Source organism: Xenopus laevis, chromosome 3S, assembly GCF_017654675.1.
Source record: "Xenopus laevis strain J_2021 chromosome 3S, Xenopus_laevis_v10.1, whole genome shotgun sequence".
Lineage (NCBI taxonomy): Eukaryota > Metazoa > Chordata > Amphibia > Anura > Pipidae > Xenopus > Xenopus laevis.
In genome coordinates, this window is record NC_054376.1 from 3586603 (window position 1) to 3601953 (window position 15351).

General features: G+C 44.1%; 1 protein-coding gene across 1 annotated transcript in view; it reads left to right on the forward strand.

The window, feature by feature from the left end:
* Positions 1-923: 923 nt before the first annotated feature.
* The window catches only part of tmem178b.S (transmembrane protein 178B S homeolog), a 95288-nt gene continuing 80860 nt past the window's right edge, over positions 924-15351 (forward strand). Inside the window, exons 1-2 of the mRNA XM_018254782.2 lie at positions 924-1011; positions 1649-2693. Of these exons, the coding sequence (XP_018110271.2) occupies positions 2312-2693 (382 nt within the window). The 5' untranslated portion in view covers positions 924-1011; positions 1649-2311. The remainder of the gene's footprint in view (positions 1012-1648; positions 2694-15351) is intronic.

Sequence of the window (15351 nt, forward strand, 5' to 3'; positions counted from 1 at the left end):
TCCCAATGAGCTTACAATCTAAGAGCCATATCACACTCCCATCAGTTCCTGCCCCAGTGTAGCTTGCAGTCTAATGTCCCTATCACAGTCACGCTTACTAGGGGCAATTGTAATCAGGAGCCAATTAACCTGCCTATATGTTTTTGGAGCGTGAGAGGAAACCAGGGTACCTGGTGGGAACCCACACAAATTCCTGAAATCTTTAAACAAGAGCTACTTTGTTTCTGGGAGATGCTTTGTTCAAAGAGTATTTCCAGCTTTAAATGATTGGAAACCTTTATAGATGATTAATTGCAGTACCACTTCTCACCACTAGAAGCCCAATGCTAATTCCCCCATAGGGCTGCAGTAGCACAACGCCAGAATATGACCCGGGAACCCAATGTGAACAGAAAAGGATAAACAAATACTGCTTTCAATTCTAAAATCACTGAACGTATGTAATGAATATATATCCAAAATTGCTTAGAACACACTTCCTAAAGCATCCCCCAGAAATAGCAGACCCCTTGTTTTCATTTTTAAAGGGCCAGTGTTTCTTTATATAGACAGAGACTGAGCCTCTTGTGCGCCATAGTGCTCTAGCACTGGTACCTGGGGAAAAATAAATGACTCCCCAGTAATTAGTTGGAATTAAATCTGTGCTGGCAGCACAAACGTCTAATGGTTATTTCTTTAATGTTTAAATGGTGCTCTGAATTACCTTATCCGGATAACCCTATATCCCAAACCTTCCAGATAATCGATTGTAGATCCCATACCCAGTATAAACACACACAGATATACAAGGACAGTCGTTTTATTCTGGTTTGTGCATCCTTGCTGCCTGGACAGAACACTTTTGGGCTGCTGCTGCAAATCCTGGTACGGTACAGCTTTAAGGAGGCCAATAAGACATGAGCTTCACGTTGTATGGCTGACGTCATTGGTTCTTGGCTCTCTCTATTCTGTCTCTGGTTACAACTAAGGCTGCAGGCTGCCTTTGTGTGTGAACAAGGAATAGAATCCCAGGTGAACTGCAAAACCAACCCTTCCCTCGCTCGCACCCTATTTATCTGTTTCATGCGCTTTTATACTCCATTTACCTGCATGTTTTTGCTTTGCTCTTTGATAAAGAAGCTGCTGCTGCTGTATAAAAATTATCTTTTTTTTCAACAAGGGGAAGGAGGGAGGGATTAAACAAGGTGCAATTTGCACCCTCCCCTCTCTTCATTCCCCTCTGAACTGCTTGCATGCATTTCTGTTGACAGTGGACTCTCTCTGGCCCATGGGTGGGGGGATCTCAGATCTAGAAAGGCATTAGCCTTAGAAGAAGCTTGAAGGGTGCCAAGCATAAAGAGGGAGATCACATGCCAAATGCTAAGCTGCCTTTGCCTTCGGCACCTGCTTGATGGGCTTTTGGATATCGATATTGCTGGTGAAAAGGGAGGATAAGATATTATCTTAGCACTTAAAGCAACTGAAATCCCATATCCTTCTCCACTCGTGAGCTTACAGAAGGCTATTCCTGTAATGATAAAGCTATTTTCCTATGTCGGCTGCAGCTGATGTTTTATTAAAGGCTTTGCAGCTCCAAAGCTACTCTCCATGGTGCTGAAATGTCTCTTCTCCTTTCTTCCCCATCTCTCCCCCTCACCTTCCATTACAGGGGACACCAGCAGCCGCACAGGGGATGAGACATAGAAATATGAGTGGCTTCTTGCCTGGGAGTGAAGACATTTTTCAGCAGCCAAGACAAGAGCGACAGCAGACACCCTGAACATCGAACGGAAGGAGCCGGCTGGAGGCTTGATGTACGTGCTGTGAAACAAAGACAAGAGCTGCTTGGCCACAAGGGAGGCTGCAATTCATGGTTTCGGGTAACAGAGTCCCTGCTTAGGGCATTCAGACTGGGAGGTAAGTGACGGGTGATCTTGAGTGCAGGGTGCTGAAGTCTGCTTTGGACAATGCTGTAGAAGCAGTATCAGACAGAGCGTTGCAGGGAGGCAGCCTTCTAACTGAGCCCACCAGACTGAAAGGTTTCACGGCAGGGTATGGTGACCATGTTTCACAATCCAGCCCATCTGCAAGGCACTTAATTTTGGAGGTCATCTGGCCTCTCAAACCGGTCAGAATTCCATGCATCAGGGTTGACTTACCTGTTCTTGCAAGCAGTCAGGCAGTACTGTCCACCATGCTTGGATTGGGTACTATTCCAATGAATTTCTGATTCTGCAGGAAGGTCTCCACTTCCTCCCAACAGTTCTCTCGGCTTTCGGTGCACAAAGACTATCCCTATTAAGAAAATGTTGAAGGGACTGTGAGAGGGAGGATGGCTGCTGGAAGATTACTGCTCTACGCTGGCCTCTCTCTTGCTTTGTGTGCCCTGGGCATGCTAGCCGTGGCCATCTGCTCCGACCACTGGTATGAAACAGATGCCAGGAGGCACAGAGAAAGGTGCAAAGGCTTCACGAACAGAAGAATTGATCCTGGATTCATCTATAACTCCAACAATAACTTGCCTCTGAGAGCTAGCAGGTCCAAGCTAGACCGCTGGGAGGGCAAACTACTTCTTGCAAGGAACCGTAGGCAGCTTTTTGCCCTGAGTATGGCAGATGAGTGCAATAGGCAATATAATTCCACCAATATGGGCCTCTGGAGGAAATGTCATCGGCTGGGATTTGATCAAGATATTGAAGATATCATTGCCAAAGGTAGGACTGTTGTTTTTTTTTATATTACACATTACAGTAGTAGTAGTAGTAGCTACTACTTTTTTTGGAGTGATGTTACAATGATATTGTTTTGAGTGATGCCACAATGAAAGGTGTTGCCGTCTATTTAATTGATGTTATTATAACAGTAACTACTCTGTTTTCGGTTAGGAAATGTTAGGATGAGCCACGCTTTGGGTAGAACTTAAAAAGTAGATCTTTAAAAAAACAAAAACACAAGAAATGTCATGGTGGGGATAGATCTGTCCATCACTAGGCAGTGTTTACAGAAATAATATGCACAGACCTATCCCAACGGAGAACAACAGCAACATTGTGTATCCCTGATGGATATCGACCTTTTACAGTGACCCTAATCCTTGATCCCGAAAGTAGAAGTTGATTCCATTGATTGCTGTGGTACTCAAGGGGGTGAAAACCTCCCCAGCCGTGAGGCTACTGCCCCGGTGGTACTGCCCAATACACATTACATCACTTGGTTGAATTCTCTTCTTCCAGCGATGTTGCTTGGATACTTTGTGGAAATGTTTTATCTATAGAGGGGAGTGAACGTTATCTGATGGATAAGTAACCTCACATTGTGTTGGGATACAGTTCTTAAAGAGTTGAATAGAAACAAATGTGTCTATTGTAATATAGAAAAAAACATATAAACCATATTCATTTCAGACTTCTCCAAGTAAGTTAGAGAAGGACCAAGAAGCCTGTTGACAATGGCAGAAAATGGAGTCCAGTATAATTTTTTCTTTAAATGAATTCTGGGCTATTCTCTAAGTTTCCAAGTGGTGTTGTGCAACTAGGGTCTGCTAGATATGTATATTGGTATATATGTATATGTGCTGGTCACCCACCGTGTTGTGGCCCATTTTGTAGGCATTTGTTGGATGGCAAGAACAAAGGGTGGCTCTATGATTTGCAGATGCAGGTTGTACAACCACAGGTACCAAGGTACCAATCTCTTCCTACCCATGCATGTTATTACCCCCTACACCAGTGGTGGTTGTAGGACTTTTTCAGTTACGGCACAACATTTTCCCAGGCCCCTCTAGCTCATAACAAGGTTACAAATATAGAAAGTTATCGGTCATTCAGTCATTGTTCCAACATCTTGGAGAGCAAATTGGGTTTCATCCTGTTTTTCACACTAAATGGCATTAAAGTTTGGGTTAAAGTGGGAGTTTTCTTCAAATCTTGATGTAACTGGCCTTTAGGCTAAACCCTTCCTGACAACCCCAAGTCCTTCCCATGGGCATTTTGGCAACCACAATGGAAAGATCCCTTCCCCCTTCCAATAAATAAGAAGCCACTGAATTCCATTAAAATGAGACACAACACAATTGATTGGCGTAGGCCTAAAAGCTCATCAAGCATGGAAGAGATAGGCAGTAGAAGCGTGTCCTGCTATTAAGCAACTATAATTCCATCCATGGGAGTTTTAGATGCGACAGGTTGCATGTGCCTTCATAATCTACTGTGTGGAACCTTATTTTTTCAGCACAAGCTGATAAATGTAGCATCTTTCTAATCACACTTGGGCAAATGGGCAGTTCTCTTGAGGATTAATCAAATTTCTCCTCAGTTCTTCTCATTGATGAATGACTACTACTTTATTTCAGACTGTCTTACAGTAGGGGGGAATCACGTTCAACTGATATTGTGCACATCCATTCCAAAAATAGTTTCCGAATGTCAATTGCATAGCAATGAGCCTATGACCTTCTAAAAAAAGGCCGATGGTTTGAAGGAAAGGGAAGAATTCATGAATAATGATAGACTTCTAAAGCTGCCAAGCCTTCCGGGAGAATGGGATTTGGGAATTCTAAAGAGGCGGGTGCATCAAAAGAAATATATTTATGTCGTCTTGAGTTATTAATGGAAAAACGAGGAGGAAAGATGTTCACATGATGAGCAGAGACATGAAAAACATGGTCGGGGAAGTTGGAAATATACAGATGAGTTCATAATGTCCTCACGTTCTAACAGATTATTATAGCAAGAGATTCTCCAGGGAGAGTGAATGAACTCATCAGAAATAATGCTATTATCTCAAGTTGACAAACTAAATGGTTGGTCGGTTGTTTATCAAAACTGCGTGACGTGGATTTTATGTGTGAGTCGTTGGGCTAACAACAGTCTGCAATCCAAATAAATACAAACATTAGCTCCAGAGAGAAAATGTGATCAGCCGTTGCCTCATCTGAACATGACTAAGAGTTTATTGGCCAATAAAAATGACTTTAGTATCCCATGTTGGTCAAATCACTTGGACTTCTTGTAAGTGTTCCCTTGGTCCTGGTGCCAGCTAACGAAATCACTGATTGCTAAGGTTGATTTAGGGCAGACAATGCCAAGCATGTGCATTTAAAGCCAGGTCTGAATGGGGCTTCAACTGCACTTGCTCCTTTTGGAAGATTGCACAGAAGAGTTCTTGAAGTGGTTCCCACTATGTTTCGCTGCTTTTAGAACCAAGTAACCAAACAGGGCAGAGCTTAAATCTCAAGGTATTGCTTACACTCTAAACTTGGCCATAGAAGACATGGCTTACCAGATTGAGTTAGTAGCTTCATAAATGAACTGCCAGACTGATATCTGGCCAAGTATTGGTGAGATATCTCTTGGGCAGGTTAAAATGGTCTGCTGTTTAAGTCCTCTCCCATCAGGCTTGCACAGGCCTTCAATATAGCATGAACATTTACTTGCAAGCCTAATGATCAGACCACGTTGGTGACCAAATCAAGCAAAGATCTGATCATTTGGTGAGTCACCAATTATTGTTGAGAAATCTCTTGTGTAGGTTAAAATAGCAGACGAGGATGGCATTGCCCATAGATTAAGTCCTCTCCTAACAGGCCTTCATAGGCTGCTAGCATGGTCTGACCATTGACTTGGAGGCCAAAAGATCAACCAAATTTGATGACCAAATCAAGCAAAGATCTGATCATTTGGTGAATCACCAAGGATTGATGAGATATCTCTTGGGTAGGTTAAAATAGCCCACCAGACAAGGATGGCATTGCCCATAGATTAAGTCCTCTCCCAACAGGCCTTCATAGGTTGCTAGCATGGTCTGACCATTGACTTGCAGGCCAAAACATTAACCAAATTTGATAACCAAATCAAGCAAAGATCTTATCACTTGGCAAGTCACCAAATGATTAATCTTTACATTGTCCAGCCTCCTCAAGTTTGACAGGGCTAAATTGCAGTCTTAGATATACATATATCCATATACATTTTATAATAATTGATAACATCTTTTAGTCTGGAGGAGGACCTCAAAGTATTCTTGTGGCTGCTAGCTTACCCAAGACCTCCATAGACTTCTCTTTTTTTAATGACATCATGTCCTCAACAGAATCGGGCCCACGGGTGTGTGGGTTTAGAGGCTAATCATCTCATTACATGGAAGAAGTTGAACGGCTCCGTATGGCACCATGCTGAATTATGGTTTCATGTAGGCAGCTAGCCCAGATACGCGAGGCCTCTGCAAACTTAATATGTTGATGGGGTTTCTAGGACTCAACTTGAGAATTACCGTGCAATTATTCTGTGATGATCAGTCCAAAATGGACTCGCTGGCAGACGGCGCCTTATTGTGCCCCTGGCATCATAGTCTCCCACTGTGTGTAGGATTGTTGTTCCCAAGCTCAGTCTCTGCCCACCTGATGACACATCACAATGATAAACACAATCAATTATAAGGGCTACGAGGCTCCGCCAGTCTCAGCGTTTCATTGGCTGCTGTGGAGTCTTATTTTCACTTTATCTGTGTATATGACTTCATTACTATTATTACTATAATAGCAATGTCACTCTTAATGGTCATCATGTTGTCCCCAGTGTTTATACCTGCACAAAATGCCTCAAAATGATATAGAAGATAATGATGATATCCCTGAATGTGATGTATTTCCCCAGTTATTTTCATTGACGAAATCTCAGCTTTGTGCTATGGCAAGTAAGGTCATGGGCCTCTGCGTACTTGGAATGGCAGGACCTATTTTGACTCCCAGTCAACTTACCATACTGCCTCCATCTTGCCCTACTGTCTCCATCTTGTCCTACTGTCTCCGTCTTGCCCTACTGTCTCCACCTTTCCCTACTGTCTCCATCTTGCCCTACTGTCTCCATCTTGTCCTACTGTCTCCATCTTGTCCTACTGTCTCTGTCTTGTCCCACTGTCCAGGGGCATTCCTGGGGCTGCTGCTGGTTAAAACCAGTAAAACCATGTCTTTACGTTACAAGAGGCGGCTTTTTGCCACCTTTTTTTTAGCTCACTGCTGCCTGTTATACCTTGACTCATGGCAGGAGGGCCCTGTTACTGCATTCAACATGCCCTACTGTCTACATCTTATCCTACAGTCTCCATCTTCTCCTACTGCCTCCATCTTGCCCTACTGCCTTCATCTTGTCCTACTGCTTTCAACTTGCCCTACTGTCTCCATCTTGCCCTACTTTCTCTATCTTGCTTTAATGTCTCCATCTTGCCTTATTGCCTTCAACTTGCCCTACTGTCTCCATCTTGCCCTACTGCCTTTAACTTGCCCTACTGTCTTCATCTTGCCCTACTGCCTTCATTGTGTCCTACTGCCTTCAACTTGCCCTACTGTCTCCATCTTTTCCTACTGGCTTTATCTTCCTCTGCTGCCTCCATCTTGCCCTACTGTCTCCATCTTGCCCTACTGTTTTTAACTTGCCCTACTGTCTCCATCTTGCCCTACTGTCTCCATCTTGCCCTACTGTCTCCATCTTGCCCTACTGTCTCCATCTTGTCCCACTGTCTCCATCTTGTCCTACTGTCTCCATCTTGCCCTACTGTCTCCATCTTGCCCTACTGTCTCCATCTTGTCCCACTGTCTCCATCTTGCCCTACTGTCTCCATCTTGTCCCACTGTCTCCATCTTGCCCTACTGTCTCCATCTTGCCCTACTGTCTCCATCTTGCCCTACTGTCTCCATCTTGCCCTACTGTCTCCATCTTGCCCTACTGTCTCCATCTTTCTCTGTTCTTGTCATCTTGCCATTTGGTCTCCATTTTCTCTGATTGTCTATATCTTGCCCTGCTGTTTCCGCCTTGTTCTACAATTTCCATCTTGGCCTCTTGTTTCCATCTTACACAATGTTGGCCTATGAATACTATTATCTCTACCTGCAACTGCTTCTCTGTGTGTCTGTGTTCCACGTGGTGTAAGCTCTATGTAGATCCCCAGTGACAGCTCTGCTTACTCACAAACAAACATGGCTTCACACTAATGAATTATTAAGAGAGAACAGAGGGAACTCGCTGTGGGGATTTATTTCATGGGACTGACAGCTCCCCTTGCTGCTCCAGATCTTCCCATATTACATTGCCCTGCTAGAGAGTAATTACTTGCCATGTAAAATAACTTTATTGTGCTTCAGTGCCTACATGTGCCTGACCCTCCTCTCTTCACTTTGCATGTAACTATTAATTACATGATCATTGGGGCTGATACATCAAAGTCATATTCTGTCTTAACCCTTTATGTCCTGTCCCTGGGAGAGTTCCGCTATAGTCGAGACCCACTGTGCAGCATTAATGCCCCCAAATAAACACGTTGTGCAATTTGCTCTTTATTTTACTATTGTGGAATGAATATTTGTTTCCAAATTGTAATGAATTGATCTGCATCAGTGAAGGCGACCAGATAACCAGGTTTCAAGGTGCTGATCAATCACAGTAGAGATTTGTGGGATCAGGATGTCACAGGATTTAAGCAAAAAAATTAAAACATGAATGCAAATGGCAAATTGAGCTGATCTCTCCCTTTGATTGGACCATTTTAATGAATAGGCCTTTTTTTCATAGAGAGCTCAGTCATTCAGCTGCATTAGCAGAGAGAGAGAGAGTGCACTTCATCTAATGCTGTCTCCTTATTGACTCATTAACACACGGATAGCGAAGCTGCAAGAAATTAGTTACACCCTTTAGCTCCCAGATGAAGAGCTGCCGATAATAACCACGCAAAGCAGCGTTATTGATTCAAGGTACAGGGGATGGTTCAGGCTGTTCTTCTTCTGCCTCATACAGCCCTGTAGCCTGATAGATAACTGGAATCTCAGCTGCCATAAAGCAGGACAGGACTGCTGCTTACAATGGGGATCAGATAGGATCTGTGCAGCCACTGGGACAGAATGCTCTGTTATACAGAGAGCTAGAATCTCAGCTGCCATAAAGCAGGACAGGACTGCTGCTTACAATGGGGATCAGATAGGATCTGTGCAGCCACTGGGACAGAATGTTCTGTTATACAGATAGCTAGAATCTCAGCTGCCATAAAGCAGGACAGGACTGCTGCTTACAATGGGGATCAGATAGGATCTGTGCAGCCACTGGGACAGAATGTTCTGTTATACAGATAGCTAGAATCTCAGCTGCCATAAAGCAGGACAGGACTGCTGCTTACAATGGGGATCAGATAGGATCTGTGCAGCCACTGGGACAGAATGTTCTGTTATACAGATAGCTAGAATCTCAGCTGCCATAAAGCAGGACAGGACTGCTGCTTACAATGGGGATCAGATAGGATCTGTGCAGCCACTGGGACAGAATGTTCTGTTATACAGATAGCTAGAATCTCAGCTGCCATAAAGCAGGACAGGACTGCTGCTTACAATGGGGATCAGATAGGATCTGTGCAGTCACTGGGACAGAATGTTCTGTTATACAGATAGCTAGAATCTCAGCTGCCATAAAGCAGGACAGGACTGCTGCTTACAATGGGGATCAGATAGGATCTGTGCAGCCACTGGGACAGAATGTTCTGTTATACAGATAGCTAGAATCTCAGCTGCCATAAAGCAGGACAGGACTGTTGCTTACAATGGGGATCAGATAGGATCTGTGCAGCCACTGGGACAGAATGTTCTGTTATACAGATAGCTAGAATCTCAGCTGCCATAAAGCAGGACAGGACTGCTGCTTACAATGGGGATCAGATAGGATCTGTGCAGTCACTGGGACAGAATGTTCTGTTATACAGATAGCTAGAATCTCAGCTGCCATAAAGCAGGACAGGACTGCTGCTTACAATGGGGATCAGATAGGATCTGTGCAGCCACTGGGACAGAATGTTCTGTTATACAGATAGCTAGAATCTCAGCTGCCATAAAGCAGGACAGGACTGCTGCTTACAATGGGGATCAGATAGGATCTGTGCAGCCACTGGGACAGAATGTTCTGTTATACAGATAGCTAGAATCTCAGCTGCCATAAAGCAGGACAGGACTGCTGCTTACAATGGGGATCAGATAGGATCTGTGCAGCCACTGGGACAGAATGTTCTGTTATACAGAGAGCAAGAAACTTGGTAGCACAAGACAGACTGTTACAACGTATCTGTTAGGAGAGAAACATTCTTAAGTGGCAATTATTTCTCTTTAAAACCTCAACAGGGTTCAGGGCTAAGAGACGAGTAGAAGATCATCAGTCAACAATAACAAGAGTTCTCTATGGGAGAGTGTCCAATTCTTGAAAATGAGAGAGTTGTTAGATGGCACAAGCATGGCCAGGCTTAGAGAAAGGGGAAATATTGTGGTCAGACAAGACTAAAAGCTTTCTGAGTGTTATGTGTGGCCCAAAGCTAATGCTCCATGTAACCACATGCTACAAGTGCAGCAGCATCTCCAAAGCCCATCACATCATGTGTATAAATCTATATAAATCATTTTGCCAAACAAAGGTCCTGTAGAACTGGCACTGCCAGTGTTTGGCCAAGCTTGATGCATAGCGTTCCTGCAGAATGGCCACGAATTACATGTGCACCTTATTTATGGGCTCCTACCAGTATGGCTTGTGCTCGGCAGAAATAACGGCACCCGTAAAGTTCTGATTATCTGCTATGAGTGTTTTATGTATTGCCATTGTCATTACACAGAGATGCCGGGTTAATTAGAAAGTGGGAGCTTTATAAATCATAGATCCCTTCAGCTGCTCAGCGTCCGATTGAGAGGACATTAGATTCGTTGCAACTTTCACTGTAATGTAACTGATATGCACCCACATATGCACCCACATATACACCCATATATTCACCTACATTTGCACCCATACACACTCATACACTGGCTGGAGATAAAATAACCTGACAATCTATGGCCTCTTCAGCTCTTTACACCTGCACGGACCTGCACTTCATCTGTCTCCTATAGTCACACTCCCTTCCCAGAGACTATTATCCACTGTTACTATAGGCACCATCTCTCCCTACTATACCTGCTATCCCACAGTCACACTCCCTTCCCAGAGACTATTATCCACTGTTACTATAGACACCATCTCTCCCTACTATACCTGCTATCCCACAGTCACACTCCCTTCCCAGAGACTATTATCCACTGTTACTATAGGCACCATCTCTCCCTACTATACCTGCTATCCCACAGTCACACTCCCTTCCCAGAGACTATTATCCCACTGTTACTATAGGCACCATCTCTCCCTACTATACCTGCTATCCCACAGTCACACTCCCTTCCCAGAGACTATTATCCACTGTTACTATAGACACCATCTCTCCCTACTATACCTGCTATCCCACAGTCACACTCCCTTCCCAGAGACTATTATCCACTGTTACTATAGACACCATCTCTCCCTACTATACCTGCTATCCCACAGTCACACTCCCTTCCCAGAGACTATTATCCACTGTTACTATAGGCACCATCTCTCCCTACTATACCTGCTATCCCACAGTCACACTCCCTTCCCAGAGACTATTATCCCACTGTTACTATAGGCACCATCTCTCCCTACTATACCTGCTATCCCACAGTCACACTCCCTTCCCAGAGACTATTATCCACTGTTACTATAGACACCATCTCTCCCTACTATACCTGCTATCCCACAGTCACACTCCCTTCCCAGAGACTATTATCCACTGTTACTATAGGCACCATCTCTCCCTACTATACCTGCTATCCCACAGTCACACTCCCTTCCCAGAGACTATTATCCACTGTTACTATAGGCACCATCTCTCCCTACTATACCTGCTATCCCACAGTCACACTCCCTTCCCAGAGACTATTATCCACTGTTACTATAGACACCATCTCTCCCTACTATACCTGCTATCCCACAGTCACACTCCCTTCCCAGAGACTATTATCCACTGTTACTATAGGCACCATCTCTCCCTACTATACCTGCTATCCCACAGTCACACTCCCTTCCCAGAGACTATTATCCCACTGTTACTATAGGCACCATCTCTCCCTACTATACCTGCTATCCCACAGTCACACTCCCTTCCCAGAGACTATTATCCACTGTTACTATAGACACCATCTCTCCCTACTATACCTGCTATCCCACAGTCACACTCCCTTCCCAGAGACTATTATCCACTGTTACTATAGACACCATCTCTCCCTACTATACCTGCTATCCCACAGTCACACTCCCTTCCCAGAGACTATTATCCACTGTTACTATAGGCACCATCTCTCCCTACTATACCTGCTATCCCACAGTCACACTCCCTTCCCAGAGACTATTATCCCACTGTTACTATAGGCACCATCTCTCCCTACTATACCTGCTATCCCACAGTCACACTCCCTTCCCAGAGACTATTATCCACTGTTACTATAGACACCATCTCTCCCTACTATACCTGCTATCCCACAGTCACACTCCCTTCCCAGAGACTATTATCCACTGTTACTATAGGCACCATCTCTCCCTACTATACCTGCTATCCCACAGTCACACTCCCTTCCCAGAGACTATTATCCACTGTTACTATAGGCACCATCTCTCCCTACTATACCTGCTATCCCACAGTCACACTCCCTTCCCAGAGACTATTATCCACTGTTACTATAGACACCATCTCTCCCTACTATACCTGCTATCCCACAGTCACACTCCCTTCCCAGAGACTATTATCCACTGTTACTATAGGCACCATCTCTCCCTACTATACCTGCTATCCCACAGTCACACTCCCTTCCCAGAGACTATTATCCACTGTTACTATAGGCACCATCTCTCCCTACTATACCTGCTATCCCACAGTCACACTCCCTTCCCAGAGACTATTATCCACTGTTACTATAGACACAATCTCTCCCTACTATACCTGCTATCCCACAGTCACACTCCCTTCCCACAGACTATTATCCCACTGTTACCATAGGCACCATCTCTCCCTACTATACCTGCTATCACACAGTCACACTCCCTTCCCAGAGACTATTATCCACTGTTACTATAGGCACCATCTCTCCCTACTATACCTGCTATCCCACAGTCACACTCCCTTCCCAGAGACTATTATCCACTGTTACTATAGACACAATCTCTCCCTACTATACCTGCTATCCCAAAGTCACACTCCCTTCCCACAGACTATTATCCCACTGTTACCATAGGCACCATCTCTCCCTACTATACCTGCTATCACACAGTCACACTCCCTTCCCAGAGACTATTATCCACTGTTACTATAGGCACCATCTCTCCCTACTATACCTGCTATCCCACAGTCACACTCCCTTCCCAGAGACTATTATCCACTGTTACTATAGACACAATCTCTCCCTACTATACCTGCTATCCCACAGTCACACTCCCTTCCCACAGACTATTATCCCACTGTTACCATAGGCACCATCTCTCCCTACTATACCTGCTATCCCACAGTCACACTCCCTTCCCAGAGACTATTATCCACTGTTACTATAGGCACCATCTCTCCCTACTATACCTGCTATCCCACAGTCACACTCCCTTCCCAGAGACTATTATCCACTGTTACTATAGACACCATCTCTCCCTACTATACCTGCTATCTCACAGTCACACTCCCTTCCCACAGACTATTATCCACTGTTACTATAGGCACCATCTCTCCCTACTATACCTGCTATCCCACAGTCACACTCCCTTCCCAGAGACTATTATCCCACTGTTACTATAGACACATCTCTCCCTACTATACCTGCTATCCCACAGTCACACTCCCTTCCCAGAGACTATTATCCACTGTTACTATAGACACCATCTCTCCCTACTATACCTGCTATCACACAGTCACACTCCCTTCCCAGAGGCTATTATCACACTGTTACTATAGGCACCATCTCTCCCTACTATACCTGCTATCCCACAGTCACACTCCCTTCCCAGAGGCTATTATCACACTGTTACTATAGGCACCATCTGAAGTTTCTTTTTTAATAATATTTTCAAAGAGAACATTTAATGTGTTGGGATACCAGAAGGTTTATATCTGCTTTAAAGAGCATTGGTGAGATTTCCTACACCCTCCCTTCCCATGATTGCACAACCACAAGAAAACAAATTTTCACAGTTTAGTATTTAAGAAACATTAAGTAGTGACAGGTGTTAGTGTGATGAGTCACCTATAGGCAGAGTCACTAAATATGAAAATAAAATACAAATACATTAAAATGTGGAGGTGGATGTAAGATACCATGGGGAGTAGAATTGCTCAGTATGAAAATAAGGCAACAAATATGTCCCAAGTCCTATTAACTTTTATTTTTTCATTGCTTAAATGACAGCAACATTTATACTATTCTATTTATTATGTTTACTATTCTGCTACTTGTGAAGTAGCTGTATATTAATCTTATATCTTTTATAATGACACAGCCTGGCAATGAACAATCTCTGGGCGTAGGGGAGTAACGTCTGGTTCCCTCCATGAAAAAAAATTCTGAGCCCTTCGGAATTAAAAGTTACCTTAGTTCCCCTTTAAAATCAGAGTTGATCTTTCTCCTGACATCGGTGGATTCTGATGATATTATTATGGTGTTTGTGCAGCGAGCGTTTTGTTGAACGGACCATATTTTCAGTTGACATAATGACTGTTTACCTCTGAGAAACATTGGCAGGAACCATATTCATGGAGCTCGTTTCCAATAAAGTGATGGAGCTCATTTTGCAGGGACGAGTGCTGTGAGTATTTTATCATCCAAAGCTTCACTGTGGGATCACAAAGTCTTTTTGGGGACCAGTGACAATTCATTGCAGTGTGTGGGCTTTTGTGTGAAAATAAATTCCGTATCGTCGCGCGGACGTTTGGGTGGAGACGTGGGATGTTGGGTGGGGTATCAATATGGCAGAATATCAGAATAGTGAGATGGGGGTGTTTGTGTGTGTGTGGGGGGGTATTTGGAACGAATCCCAGAGACAGAAACTTTGCAGAATTATGATGAAGTTGGTAAAGGACGTCTGCCAGTTTGTAGCTCAAATATGATATATAGCTAACTATATCAGGGTGACTGTTACCCCAATGTTTCTATATATCTGTAACCTTGTTATGAGCTAAGGGGGCCCAGTCTGAAGGTCAGTTAGGGGGAGATTTGGGGTGAGTGCTTATTTGTACCCTGGGTACCCCTGGAACTATAGCAGGGTGACACCCCAATGTTTCTATATATCTGTAACCTTGTTATGAGCTAAGGGGGCCCAGTCTGAAGGTCAGTTAGGGGGAGATTTGGGGTGAGTGCTTATTTGTACCCTGGGTACCCCTGGAACTATATCAGGGTGACTGTTACCCCAATGTTTCTATATATCTGTAACCTTGTTATGAGCTAAGGGGGCCCAGTCTGAAGGTCAGTTAGGGGGAGATTTGGGGTGA